The 22,743-nt window shown below is 41.4% G+C and overlaps 1 protein-coding gene across 2 annotated transcripts in view; it reads right to left on the reverse strand.

The window, feature by feature from the left end:
- Window positions 1-22,743, reverse strand: part of LOC140731786 (syntaxin-1A) — a 301,889-nt gene that overhangs the window by 201,344 nt on the left and 77,802 nt on the right. For both annotated transcript variants that reach the window (XM_073053580.1, XM_073053581.1), the window contains exon 3: window positions 10,699-10,798. In XM_073053580.1, coding sequence (XP_072909681.1) covers window positions 10,699-10,798 — 100 coding nt within the window. The remainder of the gene's footprint in view (window positions 1-10,698; window positions 10,799-22,743) is intronic.

A 22,743-nucleotide genomic window follows, 5' to 3' on the forward strand; every position in this document is an offset into this window, starting at 1 on the left:
CCAGGACCTTGAGGGAAGTTTGTGTAGAGATAGCAGGAGCTCTGACAGAGATCTTTCAGATGTCATTAGAAACGGGGATTGTGCCGGAGGATTGGCGTATTGCTCATGTGGTTCCATTGTTTAAAAAGGGTTCCAGAAGTAAGCCTGGCAATTATAGACCTGTCAGTTTGACATCAGTGGTGGGTAAATTAATGGAAAGTATTCTTAGAGATAGTATTTATTTTATCTGGATAGACAGGATCTGATTAGGAGTAACCAGCATGGATTTGTGCGTGGAAGGTCATGTTTGACAAACCTTATTGAATTTTTTGAAGTAGTTACGAGGAATGTTGATGAGGGTAAGGCAGTGGATGTAGTCTATATGGACTTCAGCAAGGCCTTTGACAAAGTTCCACATGGCAGCTTAGTTAAGAAGGTTCAGTCGTTAGGTATTAATGCTGGAGTAATAAAATGGATTCAACAGTGGCTAGATGGGAGATGCCAGAGAGTAATGGTGGATAATTGTTTATCGGGATGGAGGCCGGTGACTAGCGGGGTGCCTCAGGGATCTGTTTTGGGCCCAATGTTGTTTGTAATATACATAAATGATCTGGATGATGGGGTGGTAAATTGGATTAGTAAGTATGCTGATGATACTAAGGTAGGAGGTGTTGTGGATAATGAAGTGGGTTTTCAAAGCTTGCAGGGAGATTTATGCCGGTTAGAAGAATGGGCTGAACGTTGGCAGATGGAGTTTAATGCTGAGAAGTGTGAGGTTCTACATTTTGGCAGGAATAATCCAAATAGAACATACAGGGTAAATGGTAGGGCATTGAGGAATGCAGTGGAACAGAGAGATCTAGGAATAACAATGCATAGTTCCCTGAAGGTGGAGTCTCATGTAGATAGGGTGGTGAAGAAGGCTTTTGGAACGCTGGCCTTTATAAATCAGAGCATTGAATACAGAAGTTGGGATGTAATGTTAAAATTGTACAAGGCATTGGTAAGGCCAAAGTTGGAATATTGTGTACAGTTCTGGTCACCGAATTATAGGAAAGATATCAATAAATTAGAGAGAGTGCAGAGACGATTTACTAGGATGTTACCTGGGTTTCAGCACTTAAGTTACAGAGAAAGGTTGAACAAGTTAGGTCTCTATTCATTGGAGCGTAGAAGGTTGAGGGGGGATATGATCGAGGTATTTAAAATTTTGAGAGGGATAGATAGAGTTGACGTGAATAGGCTGTTTCCATTGAGAGTAGGGGAGATTCAAACGAGAGGACATGATTTGAGAGTTATGGGGCAAAAGTTTAAGGGAAACACGAGGGGGTATTTCTTTACTCAGAGAGTGATAGCTGTGTGGAATGAGCTTCCTGTAGAAGTAGTAGAGGCCAGTTCAGTTGTGTCATTTAAGGTAAAATTGGATAGGTATATGGACAGGAAAGGAGTGGAGGGTTATGGGCTGAGTGCAGGTAGGTGGGACTAGGTGAGATTAAGAGTTCGGCACGGACTAGGAGGGCCGGAATGGCCTGTTTCCGTGCTGTGATTGTTATATGGTTATATGGTTATTGCCAGCAGTTCCACCAAACACTGCCAGTTTTGGTCCAGTCGGAGAGTGAAGGATTTACCGAAGTATGGGAACCCGAACCCGAAGGATCAAGTAAAGTTGGTGTCATCGACGGTAATACAGGATCGACCTTATTGAATCTTTGTTCAAGGAAATAGTAACCTGCATTCGAGATAATGTAAGAGTAGAAAGGGTTGGGTGCAGTGTTATTTGCCAGGGAAAAGGTCAGTTCCTTTAAGCCGTTTTTATTTCCTTCGTCGTAAATCCTTTGGGCAAGGCACATTTTGGCTGGGATCAGCAGTAATGTCACGTCATCGAGGAATTTGTTACTTCAGGAAAGTCTCTCCTAATTGACTGTATAAATCACTTGGACTTTTGTATTTACCACTTTAAGAACTGTTTTCGCATTTATCGCTTTAAGAACTGTTTGAGTTGCCGTATAGCAGTTAACTTCCTGATAAGTTAGTCGTTTGTTTACTTTTCATTTTTATTAAGCAGAGTTTAATAAATGTTTATCTATTTATAAAACTGGACTCAATTCTATATTCATTGTTGCCGTATCGTAACACTACGAAGATGCACTGAGTAAAAATGGTATCCACTCACTACGGTTTAGAAGAATGAGGGACGATCTTATTGAGATGTTCAAGGGTTTGACTGGGATTTGTGGGGTTGATGCCGAGGTAATTTCTACCCAAAACAAAGAGGCATTGTCCCTGAAGAAGAGCTTAGGCATTCAGGACTGAAATCAAGAGAAATTTCTTTGTGGGTTCATTTGAAAATCTTGGTAATTATAATCATGAATAGAGTGAGCATTATGCTATTGATTAGATTTAAGGTTGAGACAGGAATAGTTTTAGGCACCAGGGGAAATCAGTAGATGTAGAGATCACTTGTTAAAGTGGATGAGACTCGGATCCTGCAGCATCTAAATGATGGTGGACCAGTCTCAATAGAGCATGTGAGCTCTACTGCTTTTATATCTTATTTGCTCCTGTTCTTTTTTTTTGGAAATAAATACTTAGACAAAGTATTCCATCACAGTATATTTTAAGACAAATGTTAACTGACCAAATCAGTGTCATCTTTGGACTCCTTCAAGGCTATTAAAGGAAATTAATTAACAGAACAATATTGACAGTTGCTTTGTTACTTATTAAATAGAATTACATTGAATTTAGATGCCATTTGATGGTGATCTTGATCCAGAAAATGACATTTAACTCAGGTTACTTAATCTCTATTATCAAATAATCCTTTCTAATTCTCAAGCATTTACCTACTTTCCTGTTAAAAATTTGCATGCCTATGCATGCTGGGATTTAACATTTATGTTGTTATTATCCTTGAATGAACTCAGAATGATAAAGGAGTTTAAAATTAACTGGTGATTAAACTTCGATTATAAGAGTCATTCTTAATATTCATTTGACATCCACAAAATGAAGCAACCAAAAATTCTAAAATAGTTTCTGCAAGAAGACTGGAGAAAACTGAGGGAATGATGGAAAGTCAAGATGTCCATTTTGAAGTATAAAATGATAGACAGCAGAGATAGGTACATCGTTGTGAACAAGTGTCAAGTCCATTCCACTATTAAATAGGATCATGGACAATTAATAGCCAACTCCTTGTGCCCACTTTTGCATGACAATCCTCAACAACTTGCTCAACAGATGTCTAATAATCTCATATTTAAATTTGGAAATTCGGCCAGTATCAATGGCTTTAGTTTTAAAATAAAGGCACAGGAGTGCTTCACAACCTCACTCCTGAACCATTTGAGTATTTGATGCAATATCCTAGTTCACTAGAAATACTTCCTCTATTTTTATATCTTTGGGTTGCACTACATATGGCTAGATGCTGAGAGAGCATAGATACAACCCTAGCCATAGGCTATCTTTGAGAGGACGATTCAAAATAACAATCAACACCAATGAAGCCCAGAATGTTTGCAAATTTTTAACAAGAAACTTAACAATACAGACAGAATTCACAGTAAAACAGCATTACCTTTAGTCTGCTATCTGGTAAATGAATTTCACTGTACTGACAAGGTCAGATACAAGATTGGAGAGTTTCAAATATGGAATTGCAAAAAAAGGCATAGACCTCAGGTGTAACAATGAATCCAAGAACTTTAGAGAATGTAGAGATGAGTAATAATAGTTGAGAATGGCTCTCTTTGAGATGGGTACTCATGAATAGGTGCGGCGCATGGCCAAGTGACTAAGGCGTTAGACTAGCGATCTGAAGGTCGTGAGTTCGAGGCCCAGCTGAGGTGGCGTGTGGTGTCCTTGAGCAAGGCACTTAACCAACCACACACTGCTCCAGTCCACCCAGCTGAAAATGGGTGCCAGCAAAATGCTGGGTGTTAATCTCACGATAGACTGGCGTCCTATCCGGCGGGGGGTGCAGGGGGAGAGTCTCGTAGTCTTAGTCGCTTCACGCCACAGAAACCAGCATAAGCACTGGCCTGGGACAGACTTTAACTAACTCATGAATAGGGAATCTTTTCTGAAAAAAATCTAAGGAAAGAATTTAAGGGAATGAGTGCAGGAGTCATTTACGAAGGAAGCTAGATTAAAAATTGTGGTTTCAGGAGTATTTGTGGCTTTGATTTGATGGAAAGCAGGGGCATACAGTGGAAGCAGCAGAATGGATGCCTCAGAAAGGCACAGCCAGTAGAGCTGCCTCAAGGCACTGGAGACCTATTCAATCCTGGCCAATGATGCAGTCTTTATCAAATTTATTGAGTGGTCTTCTTATGACTGCAGTGTTCTCTGTCTGCTTCTTTTCCAAAATGAAGACAGGTTAAAATTGGCATCCATGAGGTGGTGGAACTGTGAAGCTCTTTGTAGTTCTTGAAATCTAACACATTCATCCATCACCACGAAGCTGACCGGGATACTATCCATGACTCAATCACATACAGTTGATTCCAGTGGTAACATCAGATATTGTTCGTCATAAGGTTCTAAGGAACACAACACTGCATTAACTGCATGCAAAATTCAAAAAGTTATCAGAGTTAATCAATCTCTCAACCAAGGACAAGGATCGGTGGATAATTGGTCACTGTTAATTGCCCCTGGCTTGTAAGTGAGTTGTAGAATCTAGATGGAGTGGTTAGTATTGGTGGGATAGCCAAAAGAACTGTTTCACTGTAACATAACTCCAAGTCTGGCAAAAAAGATTAAGGGGAAAGAGAAAGAAGCGAAGTGTTATCTTTTCTCAGGGGAATAGAACTGGCAGTAAAAAGGAACTTGAACTTGAAACGTTAAATGTTTTTCTCTCGCTACAGATGCTGCCTGACCTGCTGAATATTGTCAACATTTCTGTCCTTGGGGCAGAAGGAAAGGAAAAGTGGTAGTGCTTGCTGGGGCTCAGCCAGATCTACAGTAGATGGGTGGCAGTTGCAATTAGATCAATTAAATCATTTTCAGTGACATAAACACCCCCACACAAGTAGTTACACTGCTCAATAAACTGACATTTATATTTTTATACAACAATAACTTTCTGTTGAAAATTGATTTCACTAAGTAATTCTGAATTCTGATAATTTTCTTCAGAAATCTCATTCTTTAGTCTCACCTCCAAATATATCAATCTTATAATGTAACATCCTTGTACTGACATTTCCACAGAGGAAAACATCCTAAATCTACCAAGGCTAGATATGCTCCTGCATAATGCATCTTGTCACTTTTTTGTTTTAAATTTAACTTTCCTGGTGATTTAACCTCTCGTGTTTCTGGCCTGTCTTCATCATTCCCATTTAAGACTTTCAGCATGATTTGCTATGTAAAAATCCTTTGAAATCATATTCTGAGTTTGCGTCATTTAATCCAAATAAATATTCCTAACTTCCTTCCTGGTGACTGATGACCATTTTGTAAGTGACAGACCAAACAAAGTGATCAGACTGCGATAATAAACAAATCGGTGGCCTCAACCATTTTGAACCTATTATTCGCTCTGGGCTTTGTGAAGTCTAATGGCCTTAAGACAAACTAAGTGTAAAAGAAAACTTGTTGCTCATCACTGAAATCACTTGGGGGAAAAAGCCAGTATCAACTACTATGACTGGTATACCAACTGTGATCAAGCTGGCAAAGGTACGAAGTATGGACAGTCCAGGCATTTCATTGTGAAGATATGCATATTCATTGTGTAGACAACACCTCAGAAAAAAGGATCGCATTTTCCATGAATTGTAGCATTACCACGTGCTATGTAGATAGATTAGGGTCTGATCTAGCAGCTAAAAATTGGCACCTTCAAGGTGGTGGGGCTTTGCCAGCACTTCATTGCTCTTGAGGTCCAACACCACATTCATTCATCAGAGAGATGACTGTGACTCAATTATATACAGTTAATTACAACTGGCATCAGATATTTCCTTGAGATAAGGCATGAAGGAACTAAATATCAGTTAACCGCAAGTTAAACTCAGAGCCATAATAGAGACAAATAATCTCTCAACCAAAGACAAGTTGAATAAGCTTAGTGAATTCATTTTATTTAATACTGCAATGGGACAAAGCTCTTGTAAAAAAAAAGACAGAGTTCTCTGTAGCCCTCCTGGATCTCAACTTGAATGTTGGTAATTGGAAGCTGAATCTCCACAAGACCATAAGAGATAGGAGCAGAATTAGGCCATTTGGCCCATCAAGTCTGCTTCACCATTTTATCATGGCTGATCCATTTTCCCTTTCAAACCCATTCTCTTGCTTTCAACCTATAACCTTTTACACCCTGATTATTCAAGAAGCTAGCATCCTTGACCTGGCCTCCACAGCTGCCAGTGTGCCTCTGGTCCTAGACTCCCCCCACCATAGAAAACATCCTCTCCACATCCATTCTTTCTAGGCTTTTCGACATTCAGTAGGTTTCAATAAGATCCACCCTTGCCCCTCATTCATATTTTGACCTGACTGACATACAGCGTCATTGACAAATGGACATTCTAACAACAACAGAAACAGTGCATGACGCAGAGCCATCAGCGTCTCAGTGAGGCAACCAGGAATGGCCTGTTGAAAGAAACTGGAAAATATCAATTGCCTCTAGGATAAATAGTTCATGGTAAATTTCCCCTTGGTGAGCATCAGCCCACATTTTCATGTGTTTCAGTTCTGATATTTCCTGTCACAAAAATTGGAGCCAAAAACAGTCTGTGCACTGCCAGAACTTCTGTCCCTTGACATCAGTGACAGCTGCACACCCACCCACCCTGTGCCATGACTGATTTAATAGTAGGAACCCCATCCACCCCCATAGTGGGAGGTATCCACAACATGCACTTTATAATTGTGCAGGGAGCTGGGTGCTATCCTGGAGCTCTAGAACTACACAGGATTTCTAAATTACACTTTGCTTATGATAGAGCCAAGTAATTTGGTAAAGGAGTTATTAAAATCAGAAATTCTTATCACTATAGTGGAGACCTACACAAGAGTTAATATGATTGGCATCAACATAACTAGTGAGCAGCAGGAAGCATTTGGTTCCAATATCCTCAAAATGATATTGTAACACGCCAACAGCTTTCTCTTACTGGCACCTCATTAACCGGACTTTGCAGAAGAGGAGTGGCTTTCACAGGCTACAGGTTTCAAGCACTGCAGAAAATATGAATGAAGCAAGGCGGCTGACTGCCCTTCCCCCACTCTCCTGCCACATTCTCCATTCATACCAGTCATCCGATCCCCACGCGCGTTGTTAACCACGCTCCCCTCGTGTGCAGCTTGTGCTCTCACACTGCAGGAGAGACAAAACTGCAGCAGCTGCCCCTCTTTGTTCTTACAGCTGAACAACACGTCTTTTCAGCTCACTCACAGCGACTGCAGTCTATCAGCAGGTGGTGATTACAGCACATCCTCTTTATCCTTCCCATCCGAGAAATATTTGTGCAGGAGATAATGACATCTCACCAACCGTAAATAAAACTTGAAGGTTTTTCTGCCTGATTCAGCTTCACCACAGCAAACAGCACTAATTCTTTTTTTTTTACCTGACTGCCTTTACAGACCCATAGCACATGGGCACGGTATTGCAAAAATGCAGATTTTATTTTCAGAGGCCGCAAACAGTTGCCGCACCGTACAGAACAGAAGCCAAATCAGGGGTCCAAATTCACCTTTCCCGTCATCTAATCAGCCCAGACAGGAACAACCAGTGTAAGTGACTTAACAGACACGAGGCAGAAGCTGCAAATGTACAGGTTGCCAGCGCAGGATGTTGCATACATAAAATAACCAGCCTGCAAGCCTTGATAGCTCACATTTATTTCTGCCAACCAAGGATTCCTGGAGGGTGCACCTCTCTCCCTCATTCCCTTCATCCTCCTCTAGTTGATCACCCAAGACATGACTCGACAGCTTCCCATTACTATCTGAAGGTGGATAAACCTTCTGTGTAACAGGTGACTGGGAGATAACATTTCATAACACCCTTCCACCCAACCCTCATAAGTGCTGGTCCCTGTGATTTATCCCCACAGGCTTCTCAGTCCCAGGAAAGGCCCAGTGTGGTGAACTACATTTTCCTGTCTGGACTGCTCCTGTGGCTCCTCCCACAGACCCCTGTATAAAGGCGATTGAGGCCTGATGCCCGGCCTCATTCTCCAGGATGTAGTGTTGTTCATTCTTCCAGTCAATAAAAGCCGATACCTCGCTTCTTACGTCTCAGAGTGAGTTATTGATGGTGCATCACCCAGGTTTGAGACTTGGTCAGTAAGGCCCAGCATTCACTACTTTGGTCTTCAGGATCAGCTTGATTCGCCATACATATTTACATGTATTAGCAATTTTCTGTGGTGTGTTGACCCAAGATTCAACAAAAAAAACTATAAAGAACAATGAATTATATAAAAAGTTTGTAACATCTGTACATTAAACTCAATGTCTATAAATACCAGGATGTATTTACAGCATTATATAAAGTTGCTTAAAGTTTACAGCGCAGTGCATTGACTGGAGTAATAGATACAGGGAGGTGGGGGTGCTAACTAGAATGGTTGATCACATTTAAGATGATGCGAATTTTGTCTTAATAACCCTGTAGTACTTTCCAGAAGAGAACCTTTGGAGATAGCAGTTTGCAGGTGGGTAGTGTCTGCAATGATTTTTCGTGCCCACTTCTTTGCCCTGGATGATTACAAGTCTTGCAGTGATGGTTGAGTGCAGCTAATGATTTTTTTTTGATGACCTGACAGCTCACTGTAGCTTTTCTACACCTGCACCAAACCAGGCAGTGATGGCTCACCAATCCCAAACCACAAAGTGCTATCAGCTCCAGACTTGACCAAATAACTGGTGAATCATCTGAAGCATTTCTTTCCAAGACAGGGTGGTGTGGGGGAGGGGGGGGAGTGGTTTCAGAGTGTGGTAATGCTTGAGATAGTAAACACACTCTGGCTGTGCACCCAGAGTTGATTAAATAATTATTCTTTCTCACAGTATCCCAACTACAAGTGCATGGTCCAGACCCAGAAAAAACATGGGCAATGGTCCTTTTCAATTCTTTTACATTTAAGGCAACACTGAAAACATTCTGCCTAGAATGCACAGGCAAACTTACTAAACTAAATAATTCTGCATGCTTGCTACCATATTCCCACAGCAAAGCCCATTCCATGACTTATATTGAAATAAAGGCACAGACAGCTGAAAATCAGAATTTGCATCCCAAATATTAAAAGATTAATTTTTCCATACATTTCTCAGATTGTTCAGGCATAGGTGATCTTGGGAAAGTTTGAATTTACACACTAAATAGATTTTGGATTATTTATGCTTGGCGTTCTATGTTAGAATTCCAGAGATGAGGGGCTTAGCCTATGCATGTGGACAGAATCACCAGGGACTTTACTTGCTGAAATCCTAATGAAAGGGGATCTTATAGAAGCATACAAGATATAAACTAACAAGTGAAGGTAGAACTAGGGGACCTAGCCTCAAAACTGGGGGGAATAGATTTAGGACAGAGAAGGAGATAGTTTTTCCCAAGAGGGTAGTGAATCTGTAGAATTCTCTGACCAGGGAAGCAGTAATGACTACCTCATTAAATATATTTAAGACAGATAGATATATTCTTGTATAGTACAGCAGGTATAGTACTTCTTCCAAACACACTTGTCTGACCTTGCTAAATACTTTTCTACTCAATCCAACCTTGGCATTCATTTACTTCTGGCTGTAATGCCAGATCATGTGTTATTACACACCTGGTTATAGTGAGAACTCCCAACTATGGTACACAGCAATTAGATGCTTTGAAGAAGTGAGTAGTGTAAAAAGAAACTTGCCCAGTACATTAACATGATACTGGAAATTCAAGCAACACACACAAAATGCTGGTGAAACGCAGCAGGCCAGGCAGCAGCTATAGGAAGTAGTACAGTCAACATTTCGGGCTGAGACCCTTCGTCAGGACGAATTGAAAGAAAAGATAGTAAGAGATTTGAAAGTAGGAGAGGGAGGGGGAGATCTGAAATGATAGAAGACATGAGGGGGAGGGGTGAAGCTAAGAGCTGGAAAGGTCCCCCTCCTACTTTCAAATCTCTTACTATCTTTTCTTTCAGTTAGTCCTGACGAAGGGTCTTGGCCCAAAACGTCGACTGTGCTTCTTCCTATAGATGCTGCCTGGCCTGCTGCGTTCCACCAGTATTTTGTGTGTGTTGCCCAGTACATTAGCTGTTATAATAAGTGGAGGGGGAACCAGCTTTTGCTGTGTTGTGACAGTAAATACTGAAATTTTGAATGTACTGTATCACCATCACCATGATTGAAGTGTAAACATACTTAATAAGAACAATATTTGAGTTTTTGCTTTCAATTTTTATCAGTTTACTTTTAAGAGTTTGGCTGTGTTTATCATTCTGTCAAATCTCTTAGTTTGGACCTCGTTAAAGTCACGGATCAAGTTACTTAGCTTGACGAAGCTCCAAGCCTGAAGGAACAGCCAGTACTGGAAAGTCAGCTTACCCAGCAGGGTGTTTCACTGGGTGCCCATCACCACCCAGTGAATTCACTCTTCAAGACTCACCAGGACTACTTCACCTATAATCAGCAAGACCATACAACCCAAACCTCAGAACAGTACACAGATATCCCTCAGAGCTGTAGTTTGAACTTCCTTACTTTCATCGGGATTTGGTGCCGCGAGGATTGCACTGTGCTTCCGTTTCACCTCTTCCACGTTCTCAGAGATCTTGTCTATGAATTGGCGAATTTCTTCAACCTATCAATTGCAAGAAATCAAAGCATTTAGAAACATTCCTGCAACAGCTCAGTGGAGATCATAGAAGGTGAATTAGCATTTAGATCATTACTTTACTGCAATGCAATAAAACAAAGTCTCCACAATGACACCTGCAGACCCTTCCACTTCCTGTGGCAGTCTATTTGGCAGAGCCTTAAAACCAAGTTATAGGGCAAGGAACACTCATAAAATTTTATAAGACAGACCATTTTTCTGAAGCAGCTCAGTGTGTTGGTCTTCTTTCAGTACCTGGCTTACTTACGAAGTTTTTCCAGCAAAGAAGGATTCCTTTTGGCTCCTGTCTGCTTTTAATGGTGCCTTTTTTTTAAAAAGTGTTACACAAAGTGCCTCCTGTACTCTCACATTTCCAACACAATGGAGATACTCCACATCCCCTGCTAACAATATTAAATCCTGGAGCCTTCGCTGTCGTTCTTAAAATCTTTTCCATCACTTTGAAATATTTTTAGATACATCATTAACACAGTCATATAACACTGCCTCTGTACTCCGAAGTGCCTCTTGGCAGAATATCAGAGATCTTCAAGTGTTCTTGACTTCTGTGTACACATTGTGCTCAATGTAAAGTGACTTCCTCTGGTTCTTCATGAGCAAAATGATTGTATATTTCCTACTTATTTGACTCAGACTCTCTTCCACTGACCCCCACCGTGCAAATCAGCCTCCCTTCCACTGACTTTCCACTGCCGCGGGAAAGCAACCAACATTACCAAGGACCCTTTTCACCCCAGTCATTCTCTCTTCTCCCTCCCTCCCTCCCATCCGGCAAGAAAGAATGTGCATCACCAGGCTCAGGGACAGCTTCTGTCCTGCTGTTAAAGTCTTCAATATGATAAAATTGAGCTCTTAATCTCTCAATCCACCTCATCATGGCTCATGCACTAGATTTGTCTGCGTGCAATGTACTTTCTCTGTAATTGTAACACTATATTCTGTATTTTTTTTCCTGCATTACCTTGATGTACCTATCTACGGAATGATCTATGAAGTATGGCTTGAAAACAAAATCTTTTCACTGCATTCGATTCACGCAATATAATAAACCAATTCCCAATATTCATTCAGCCAAGCATTAAAATCCTTTGTCAACTGAAAAGGCAAAAGCCTTTGCTAAATTTAAGTAGGCACCATCACTGTTCAGGGTGTTCTGCAGTTGTCTCAAAAGCCTCAACAGTGCTGGTCAGCTGCATAGGCTTTCACCAGTCCTCACCCGGACGAGCCACACAACTTCAGGATTCGGGTTTGACTGAGCTCAAATGCAACCTGTGTAGAGTATACATGTTCCCTCATGTGACTGCATACGTTTCCTACAGATATTAGTTTTTCCCTCAGCCCAAAGACCTACTGGCACATTAATGAGCTATAAATTACCCTTTATGTAGGTTAATGGCTAATAGAATCAAAAGAAAAGTTGATAGGCATGCGTGAGAGAAAGTAAATTGTAGGATACAGGGAAGCAAGAGGAATGGGACCAATTGGACTATACTAGGAGCTGGCAAGGAACTACTGGGCCGAACAATTGCCAATTGTCTGGAAACCAATTTCTCCACAGGATCTCTGCTGTTAACCGGCTTATGTGGGATGCAGAATTGTAGTTACAATTGGAGCAGCTATGATCAAGGGGCCAAGTGGCCTACCCCTATTCCATACAGAGGCACACAGTCAAACGACATGGGCAACGACCATGTTCACACTGACCATCAAGCACCCACGTATATTAATTCTACACTTCTCCCATTTTATTCTCTCCATAATCCCATGATCTTCTCAACTGTACTACTCAACTGCACGGTGGGGGTAAAGTGCACAAGTTGAAGGGGCCATTTAAACTTCAAAACTGTTGTATGACAACCTGACTGGGGGACATGTGTGAATAAAAGTCAATCAGAACTCTTCAAAACTGAATTGGACTGACATTAGAACAGGGAAATCAGAATGGAAGCTGGCATTACATAATTCCCATACTGACCTGATGGTCTTCCTATTCCTTTTCCAACATGTTGATCCATGGCCTCCTCACTGATCACGAAGAGGCCACTCTCAGGTTGGAGGAGCAACACCTCCTATTCCATTTGGGCAGCCTCCAAGCCAATGGCATGAACATCGATTTCTCTAACTTCTGGTAAGTTCTCCCCTTCCCCCTTTTTCCATTCCGGCTCCACTCTTTCCCCTTCTCTTCTCCTTACTTGCATATTACCTCCCTCTGGTGCCTCTCCTTCTTCCCTTTTTATCATGGTCTACTGTCCTCTCCTATCAGATTTTGTACCCATCACCTCCCAGCTTCTCACTTCATCCCTCCTCTCCCACCCACCTCCCCTTTCAGTTACCACCTACCAGTTGGTACTCCTATCTTTGTTCCACCTTCTTATTCTGGCTTCTCCCCCCCCCCACCTTCTTTTCAAGCCCTGATGAAGGGCATCAGCCCAAAACATTAACTGTATATTCCCCTCCATAGATGCTAACTGACCTGCTGTGTTCCTTCAGTATTTTGTGTATCGCAACCAGCCAAATGTCTATGAGGATTGCATGGGAGAGGCAGGAAGAAGGATGAAAGGTTGGTAGGCAAATAGAAGAAAACATAATTACGGCTGATGAGCTTTGGTCTCTGCTTGTGGTTGTGCTTTTCTCAGGCAAAACAAAACTTACCACATGTACCACCTGATCTTCATTGTGGAGCAAGCAGCAGGAGGCTGAAAAGTTGGAAGAGAAGCAAATGAAGAATTCGTGGGGCAGGAAGCTCCCTCTACACTGAGGGCACACACAAGGCAGAGCAGCACGGATTAGTCAGAGTAAAACTCCCTCTGAAGCTACAGTCTCAGAATTGTGGATTCTTACTCCAATGTTGGTTCTCCTACTCCTCCAGATGTAATTGAATTATTGAACTAGAACGCATAGAGCTGAACATAGATCGATGGTAACACAAGAATTTAAAGAAGATTGTCTGACATTCCAAACATTAAAACAAAACATCTGATCTACTAATATCCTTCTGGGGAGTAGACTCTTCCTTCTCCAAAAAAAGTCTGCCGCCTTCACCTGGACTGCTCAAAATGTGACTCAATATCGAATTTACTTGCAACTATCTTCCGAAATAGCCAAGCATGCCCCACGATCCCATGAATTTGAGAATTTGACATCCTAAGAATAAAAAGAAAATCATAAGGCACTGGGTCCAGTGACTTCAATGAACATCTATCAATGGTTTGGGAACCACAAGTTTTGGAGCCCTTGGAAGAAACAAAGGTAACACTGCTGGACTCGAGAGTTGGAGATGAGAGGGGGAAATGGGAATGGGGAATGGTGAAGTGGGGAGCAATTACTGGAAGTTTGAGAAATTTATGTTCATGCCATCAGGTTGGAGGCTATCCAGATGGAATACAAGATATTGCTCCTCCAACCTGAGTGTGGCCTCATGGTGGCAGTAGAGGCAGCTATGTCCTGACTTACAAAAGAGGCATAGTGTTGTGAAGTCTACATTCAAAGATCCCTTAAAGTAGCAAGACAGATAAAGTCATGAAAGTGACAGACAATTTTTACAGTTATCAGCTTCTTTACAGATTATGAGATGGTGGTTACACTAGAAATTTAGTTAGTTTATAGCACACAGCGCTGGTTTACACAATACAGGTATCACTAGAAAGGGCAAAAAGATATGCAAAGTCATTTTGAATTTTCCAACCCTACCATACGAGTTCAAAGTAAATGATCAAAGTACATATATGCCTATTTATTACCCTGAAATTCATTTTCTTGCAGGCATTCACAGTAGAAGAAATACAGAGTCAGTGAAAAACTGATTCATTGAGAAGACTGACTAGGCTGATGATATTTTCTTTTAGAGAGAAAAAAAATATTACTAAAGGATATAAAATTGAGAGTACTTGCCAGGGTGATCAAAAAGGGCATTTTTCACTTTGGTAACTAGAGAATGTTCACTGTCAGTCAGTATACGTTAGCCCAACTCCTCTCATCTATGGATCTCATTACAGACCGATCACACGAAACCCAGTGGGGGAGAAAAAAAAATGGAAGGCAGTGGGGACCGGAGAAAGACACGCCACTAAAAGGAATCTATAAACATAAAAGAAGCCTGTTGTATGGTGCCATTCAACTCAGTCCAGGAAAACACTACAGAATTTCCTCAGTACAGCATCTGAATTCGTCTTCTGTTGCTTAACCTGAAATATAGATAGGATAGATAGCTGGAATTTTCTCTCCCTGTGGCAGGAATTTAAAAAATAAAGAGGGCCTAGGCTTGTGATAGGAAGGAGTTTTAGAGGGGATCTTAAGGGAAAGGGCTTATTTTACACAAACAGCGTGGTCGATATCTGGAAAATTATGCCAAAGGAGGAGTATGTAAACAGGCACTTGAACAGCGAAGGATATGTACCTGGTGCAGAGAAATGGGCTCGTTGATCTTGGGGTATAACCATGACTTTGGGCTTGAATTTCTAAGCATGCAGGAGGTCCTGCGTTCATATCCTAGATGATCCCTCTGATAATAACTTGTCATGTCAACTTCAGGGGCAGCATGGTCCTGTCAGGCTGAAGAGTAGACATACCAATTTCGGGGAACTTGGCTGAAGAGAGATATTGAGACTAGTCAGGGAAAAAAAAAACGGAGGAAGCATTCATTGCTTTTAGGCAGCTGGCTAAACTGTATCTCTAGACGAATACAAGAAGCTTAAGAATAGAATTACAAGTGGAATCAGAAGGGCAAAAAGAGGGTGTGAGATGGATTTCGCAGGCAGGATTAAAAATAATACAATTTAAGAAATTCTTGAGATTAACAGTAAAATGGTGACTAGGGAGAGACTAAATCCTCTTAAAGAGCATCAGGGCCACCTATATGTGGAGCCATAGGAGATGGCGAAGATTTTTAATATCTATTTCTTCTCAGTGCTTACAAAGGGGGATATTATGACTGCCATTTAAATGGAGGTAATAAGAAGTGAGGTATTAGAACATACGTATATCATGAGGAAGGAGGTAATCACAGCCTTTGTCAAACTGGAGAGAGTGTAGAAGAGATTCATGAAGATGCTGCCTGGACTAGAGGCCCTGAGTTATAGGGAGAAGTTAGCTACACTGGATCTTTTATTCCTTGAAGTGTAGGATGATCTTAAAGCAGTTTCTAAAATCATGAGGGATGTGGATAAGATGTACAGTCATAGACTTTTCCCCAGGGCTGGAAGTTGGAGATAAGAGGGGAGAGATTTAAAAGAGACACGACAGGCAACTTCTTTACATAAAAGGTATTGAGTACCTGGAATGAGGTTCCAGAGGAAGTGGTCGAGGGAGGTACAATGGCAACATTTAGATAGGTACACGGAGAGCCGGGTCTTGGAGGATTATGGCCCAAACATGGGCAGCTAGGTCCAGCAGGGAGGATGCCGTGGTCAGCATCAACCAGTTGGGCTGAAGAGCCTGTGCCCATGCTGTTTTACTCTCGGACTCTAAACAGGATTGAATGTAGATGGGCAAAATGGTCAATGTGGACATAGTGAGCCAAGAGACTTGTTTCTATTCTCCGTGACTCTTATGACTTGAGGCTTCATTGACACTTAGGACACCATAATATTGTTTATTTAGGGCAGCACAGTGTCCAGTTGCTAACTTTACAGATAATGCAACAGTATACCCATACACTCACTCAGCTTAGTTTAACAAATGACAAGTGAAATTCAAAACACACACATGCTAAACAACAATTGCAAGATGTACATTTCTTTGTACCACTTTATAAATAATTCCACGTAGCCAGCTGCGCTCTGGGTTGTAAAGACATTGTCCAGCGTAAGCACAAAACAGATCTGCTGTCCTGGCTTCTGTAAGCTCTTTTAACAAATAAAGTGCATTGTAAATTAATTTAATTTGTTGGCTATTCTTCGGGACCTTAAGGGACTGAGAAAAATACTGAGACTATAATAACTTGCAATGAGAGAAGGCTGTGACTAGGTTCCCTTGACATTTAACAAAATTACAATTAGTGAATCTGCACCATGTACATCCCGTGGCTTGCCAGCAAGTTTGGTTGGATAAAAATGAACCAACTTAAATATGCAGTGTGCACCATTCACTCAATGCTTTTTAGACATCACTACTCGAAGCCACAATTTCTGCATGAGGCTGGGAAGGCAAATAAATAATTTGAACTCCACAGTTTACGAACTTCTCTCAAATCATACACCGTCCACTTGAAAATACACTCACTTGCCATTGTATTAGGTACACCTGCTTGTTAATGCAAATATCTAATTAGCCAATCATGCGGCAGCAACTCAATGTACAAAAGCATGCAGACATGGTCAAAAGGTTCAGTAGTTGTTTACACCAAGCATCAGAATGGGAAGAAATGTGATCTAAGTGACTTTGGCCATAGAATGATTGTTGGTGCCAGAAGGGGTGGTTTGAGTATCTTACAAACCGCTGACCTCCTGGGATTTTCACGCACAATTTCTAGAGAATGGTGCAAAAAAAAAAACCACTTTTTAAAAAATCCAATAAGGATATGGCCCAGGTGCAGGTCAGTGGGACTAGGCAGAAAAATGGTTCGTCACAGCCAAGGGCCAAAAGACCTGTTTCTGTGCTGTAATGTTCTATGGTTCTAAGTGGCAGTTCTGTTAGCAAAAAATCCCTTGTTAATGAGAGAGGTCAAGGAGAACGGCCAGACTGGTTCAAGCAGACAGGAAAGCAACAGCAACTCTTGTAACCATGCATTACAACAGCAGTGAGCAGAATAGCAACTCTGAAAGCACAGCAGAATCTCAGTAGTTGGATTACAGCACCACAAGCATTCACTTAGTGGCCATTTTTATAGATAAAGATACACCCAAGTAATATTATCATCTTTGGCTGGGTTTAAATACAAAGTATTTCACTGCCTTAAAATTGCTTGTGGACTTCAGGCAAGAGACAAGAAAAAAAGATTGCTCTTTCTCCTGATCAGATCCTAGAAATTCCCATCTCGCTGCACCGTGGACCTGCAGTAATACATGACAGCAGTTCCCCACAAACTTCTCAAAGGCAATCAGGTTGGCGGAGAACTGCCATCCTCGTCGACAGTGCCCACCACCCACATACGAATAAAAAAAAGGGATAATTGCAATCTTGAGAATTTGAGTCAGGAGGAAATACAGATGTAATCATCAGGAGTAGAACTGGTGCCAGAGAGAGAATGGCTGTAGCAACCGAAGAGCTAAATTTTCCAAGGTGGACTCTTGCGGCATTACATAACACTGATCTAGGAATTTGTCACTGCCAGACAGGTTTGCTGCAGTGCCGTGTAGTGCGGGCATGGTGCCGTATCGAGGCTAATGTGAAAAGCTCTTAGATATGGGGGTTTAAAGATGCACACACAGTTGAGCATCTCAGGTAAAGCACAAGTAGTTGGATGTTTTGCTCTGCTGCTTAATTAACCGATAATTCTGTGCCAAGGCTGACTGGTGAATGCCGTAGGCATGTAAGTGGGAGTATTAAAATCAAAGCCAGGCTGCAGCTTGAGCAATATACTCTGTGCTTAGGAGCAATATAATACCTCATTGTGATACATACAATTTAAGTGTTTAATTGGGAGGCTGTTTCCCTTGGCTGGCGAATCCAGAACTCAGTCTCAGTTTTAACGATTAGCTGGTTCGGACTCAAACGTGAACAGCCCAAGTTTGGATAGTAAACCCTGGATTTGTCTATTCTGGCTTCATACAGATCTTTTCTAGTCGAGCATATTTAAAAGTATTGAGGGAAATGGGCAAGTAAGACAAGGAGAGCCATAATGTTATTGATAAGGGAGCTGGCATGAGCAGGGAATGTGACCAATTCTCACTACTATTTAAGTTCCCACTCATTACATCTAGTTTTTAGATGTATGAGAAATATGTTGCAGCCTACCCCAATCAAGGGTGACACAGAGCTTATGTGCTCCGTAGTATAACAATTCAGGAGCTCTTTGACATTCCATGCTCCCCAAAAAAACCTGAAAATCACATACTGTACCCTATCCTGTATTATGCTGGCCAAGGATCACATTTACCAAGATGTCAGTATGAATTTACACTGGTTGAACATAGTATCATGGAGATGTGTTTTAATTATTGAGCGATAAGGGCAGAGTAGGCCCTTCCTGCCCTTAAAGCCATGCCACCTCATCAACCCCCAATATAACCCTTGCCTAATCTCAGAACAACTTAATGACCAACTCACCTACTCTTTGGTCAGTGGGAAGAAACTGGAGTAGCTGTGGAAAACCCATTAATCCCAGGCAGTGGATGTACAGAGTCCCCTTTCAGAGGATGCCAGTATTGAACTCTGAACTCTGACACCCCAAGCTGTAAGTGTCAACACTAACCACTACGCTGTCATGGCTTGTTTGCATTAGATGCAAATTCAAACTGACTTGTAGCTGCTTCATGTCTTACACAGACACATACATACAGCTAGTTTATTCTACCAAAGATTACAATGATTTTAATATTTTGCCTGCAGATTGTCACATGGGCTGGGAGGGTGTTTACTGTTATTTAATAACTGACAGACCAATTCCAACACCACCTAAAGGTTCAACGGACATAGTTAACCAATCCTTGCTCAGTGTACATTAAGCCTATTGCTTTCTAATGATGATACATTAAGCCTATTGCTTTCTAATAATGATTCATTCAGCGCAAATTGTACTGTTCACTGGCTGGATGCTTCAGAAGTACGTGGGCCATGAAGGAGTCAATAAAGAAGAGTGCATCCGAGTTGCCTTACACGATTTAAAACCAGCTTGCAACTCCTAAAGGCAGAAGCATACAAATGAAGCTAGTCTACAAAGTTGAGGATGGATTACAATTTACAGCCAACATTACGACTGGGACTAGGGTGTGGTGAAGCAGTGATTGACATCTGATCTCACAGGCACTGGCAGTTTGCTCGGGGTCCAAGGAGAAGCACCCCAAAATAATACTGGAACCCCCCAAGCCTCACTCTAGCCACCTTTGGCATCCAGCCTGTGATTGAGGTAGAAGGGTAAAGTATCATGGAGGTACAGAATTGCCCCTATCAAATCTAGAGTCAGTGGGTTGGAGCAGGGTCCCAACTCCACCTTTCCTCCCCTCTCTGAGTTTATTTCTCCATGGTAAAGTTGCTGCATTAGTTGGAAGCCCAAGACAAAAACAGGCTGGACTGCATCTGTGGAAAGAGAAATAGAGTCAATGTTCAGGTCAGAGACTCTTCACCAGAACTAAAACTATCTCCTTTTTGGTTCTGATGGAGGATCTTGGTGCTGAAACTTTCTGGTTAGGAAGAAAAAGAGTCTGTGATGCTTTAGATATTCAGGGTTGGATCAGTGGGTGGCTGCCCAGAACCAGCAGGTGTGGGTAACCTGTTGAATCCCATTCGATTCAGGTTTCAGGTCTGAGAACCTCTGTTTCTCTTCCCACAGATACAAAGGTTCAACTTTATGCAGCTTAACTCGCTGAATATTTCCAGCATATTCTGCTTTTGCTGTTTAGAGTTGATCCCCTTATGACTAAGAATACAGATCTGCCTTCAGTCATTTCTGCACACAATGGCTAGTGTGCTTAGTACTCTTACACATAATAAAATTATTACATATTGAGAATACCCATAACAATTTATTATCACGGCATGTGCCACTGCAGTGGAAATACAACTCCACATCTTTGTACCATTGGGCTGCTGTTCAGGGTTATTTCTAAACTGTTAGCTTGTGTTGCTTTTCAAGTTAATGTGTTTGAACATAACGTTGTAGCTGGTGCCCAGGTATTGGACCCTTTAAACCCATGTGTACTGTTCGAGGAGAGTTGGAGCAGACTCCTGACAGGGTGAACTTTCCATGGTAACAGATCTGCCACTGATTCCATCATTGATCGATGTGTGTAAACATTAACCGTCCCTGCACTGTCATAGTCATAACCTCTGGCAATTAATATTCTTTTCTTATTGAGCCACAGACAATGCTTTCTGTAATTACGACAACGTTACAGACAAAGAACACAAGGTGCAACTTCACTGGTTTCATTGAAGAGCAAGTACTGATTCACACTCCTTAACGACAATGTCGATGTGCATCTGCAACACACCAAAAAGGGTTTGTCTTCCTGCTCTTCAACATTAATAAGAATTAACCACTCCATCATGCAGGCATACATCATACATCCATCCACACACAGCATTATAAAGAAAAAAAGTCAAGTTGTGGCAGGAAATCTGTGAAAATGTACTAATCTTCATCTAAACTTTTTGAAACACTAGAGTAGTAGAATGTTGCCTCATCTTTTAATGCCTTGACTATGTTTCTTGGACTCCTTCCTACATATATTTCAGATTGTTCCAAGTACTGAGATGAAACAGGAACTTTGAACCCTCAGATACATATCAATTACAAACTGGCAGAAATTAAGAGAACTGAGCTTGGCATGATGTCTAGCAGATAAAGACGTCTTGTGCCCAGTTTGAAAGCTCTGTTGAGGGGCAACAAGCTTAGTTCTGACAGATCTTACACTAAGAGCTGGTGTTTAAGCACCCTAGATAAAATGTTTAATAACTTTGCACTACTTACGATGTAAAATCCATTAATATAGGCATGCTTTTAAGCAAGAAATATTCTTATGTGCCTCAAAATCCAGAGAAAAACCAAAGAAATTTTGGAAAGCAGGAATAAGAACAAATCTTTTTGATGTACTCAAATATAAAAGCCTGGATACATGACAGAGATTTGGTTTCCAAATAATGGTGATTCTGGAACTGAGAGATTCAGCAATTGCAGTCGTGTTGTGAAAGCAAAGTCAATAAATGCCTGCGTTGGAGGCAAAAGTCACAAATACTCATGACTGGACGATCTAAAACAAGTAACAAGACAACAACAAACAAGTAGCAAGTGATGATACATTTTGTGTTATTAGCAATGTGAAGCAAAGAGCTTGGAACTAGGTCGAGACCATTTCTTCAAATCAGAAGCTAAAAAATTTGTCACGAACTAGTTATTGTTTCTGAGTCCTTGCTGCTGTTGAATGAATTCAGAGTATGAACGTAATTGTGGATAAATCAAGGCTACTTGTGGCTGGTGTAATAAATAATCTCAGGAAAATTCCTGTACTCATCCTTCCAGATATTTTAGATCATCGAGAGTAGCAAGACTTTCTTCTTAAAAGAAAGCCAAAATGGATTATTTGAATTTGTATTTGTTTAAATCTTACATCCATTCCACAATGTGAGGGAGTAAAAATCTTTGTGCTATGACTCCATCGCAATGTACAGACATGCGAATTTATAGGTCTAATGGCTTGTAGAAAGAAGCTGTCCCCGGAGCCTGTCGATCCTGGCTTTTAACGCTGTGGTATCGTTTGCCAGACGGAAGCAGCTGACACAGTTTATGGTTGGAGTGACGAGTCCCCGCGATCTTCCAGGCCTTCTTTACGCACTTGTGGACGTCCACATCCACAGATGTGCTTGGCTGTCCATACCACTTTCTGCAGTGATCAAGGTTGGTGCAGTTCCCATACCAGGTGGTGATATAGCCAGTCAGGATTCTCTCAATGTGCCCCTGCAGAAGGCCTTGAGGATCTGGATGCTCATGTTGAACTTCCCTCAGTCACCCGAGGTGGGAGACACTGTTGTGCATTTTCTTGCCACACAGCCGGTGTGTAGTCCAGGTGAGATCTTCAGTGATGTGTATACCGAGGAACTTGAAACTACTCACCCTCCGATCAGACACAGGAGCTACTGACGAAGGTGAAAAGTACGAGATCAAACAATAGTCACAAGTATGAAATCTGAAAGGTGTACAAGTGGGAGAGGTGAAATGCAGATTTTTAAAAATTATAAATTAACAAAGTAGAATCCGAGGTAATCACCCTGGAACCATTTGAAGCAAGGTTTCAGAAGTCTGCATGTTTGCAAAG

Source organism: Hemitrygon akajei, chromosome 8 (genome assembly GCF_048418815.1).
Source record: "Hemitrygon akajei chromosome 8, sHemAka1.3, whole genome shotgun sequence".
Taxonomy (NCBI): domain Eukaryota; kingdom Metazoa; phylum Chordata; class Chondrichthyes; order Myliobatiformes; family Dasyatidae; genus Hemitrygon; species Hemitrygon akajei.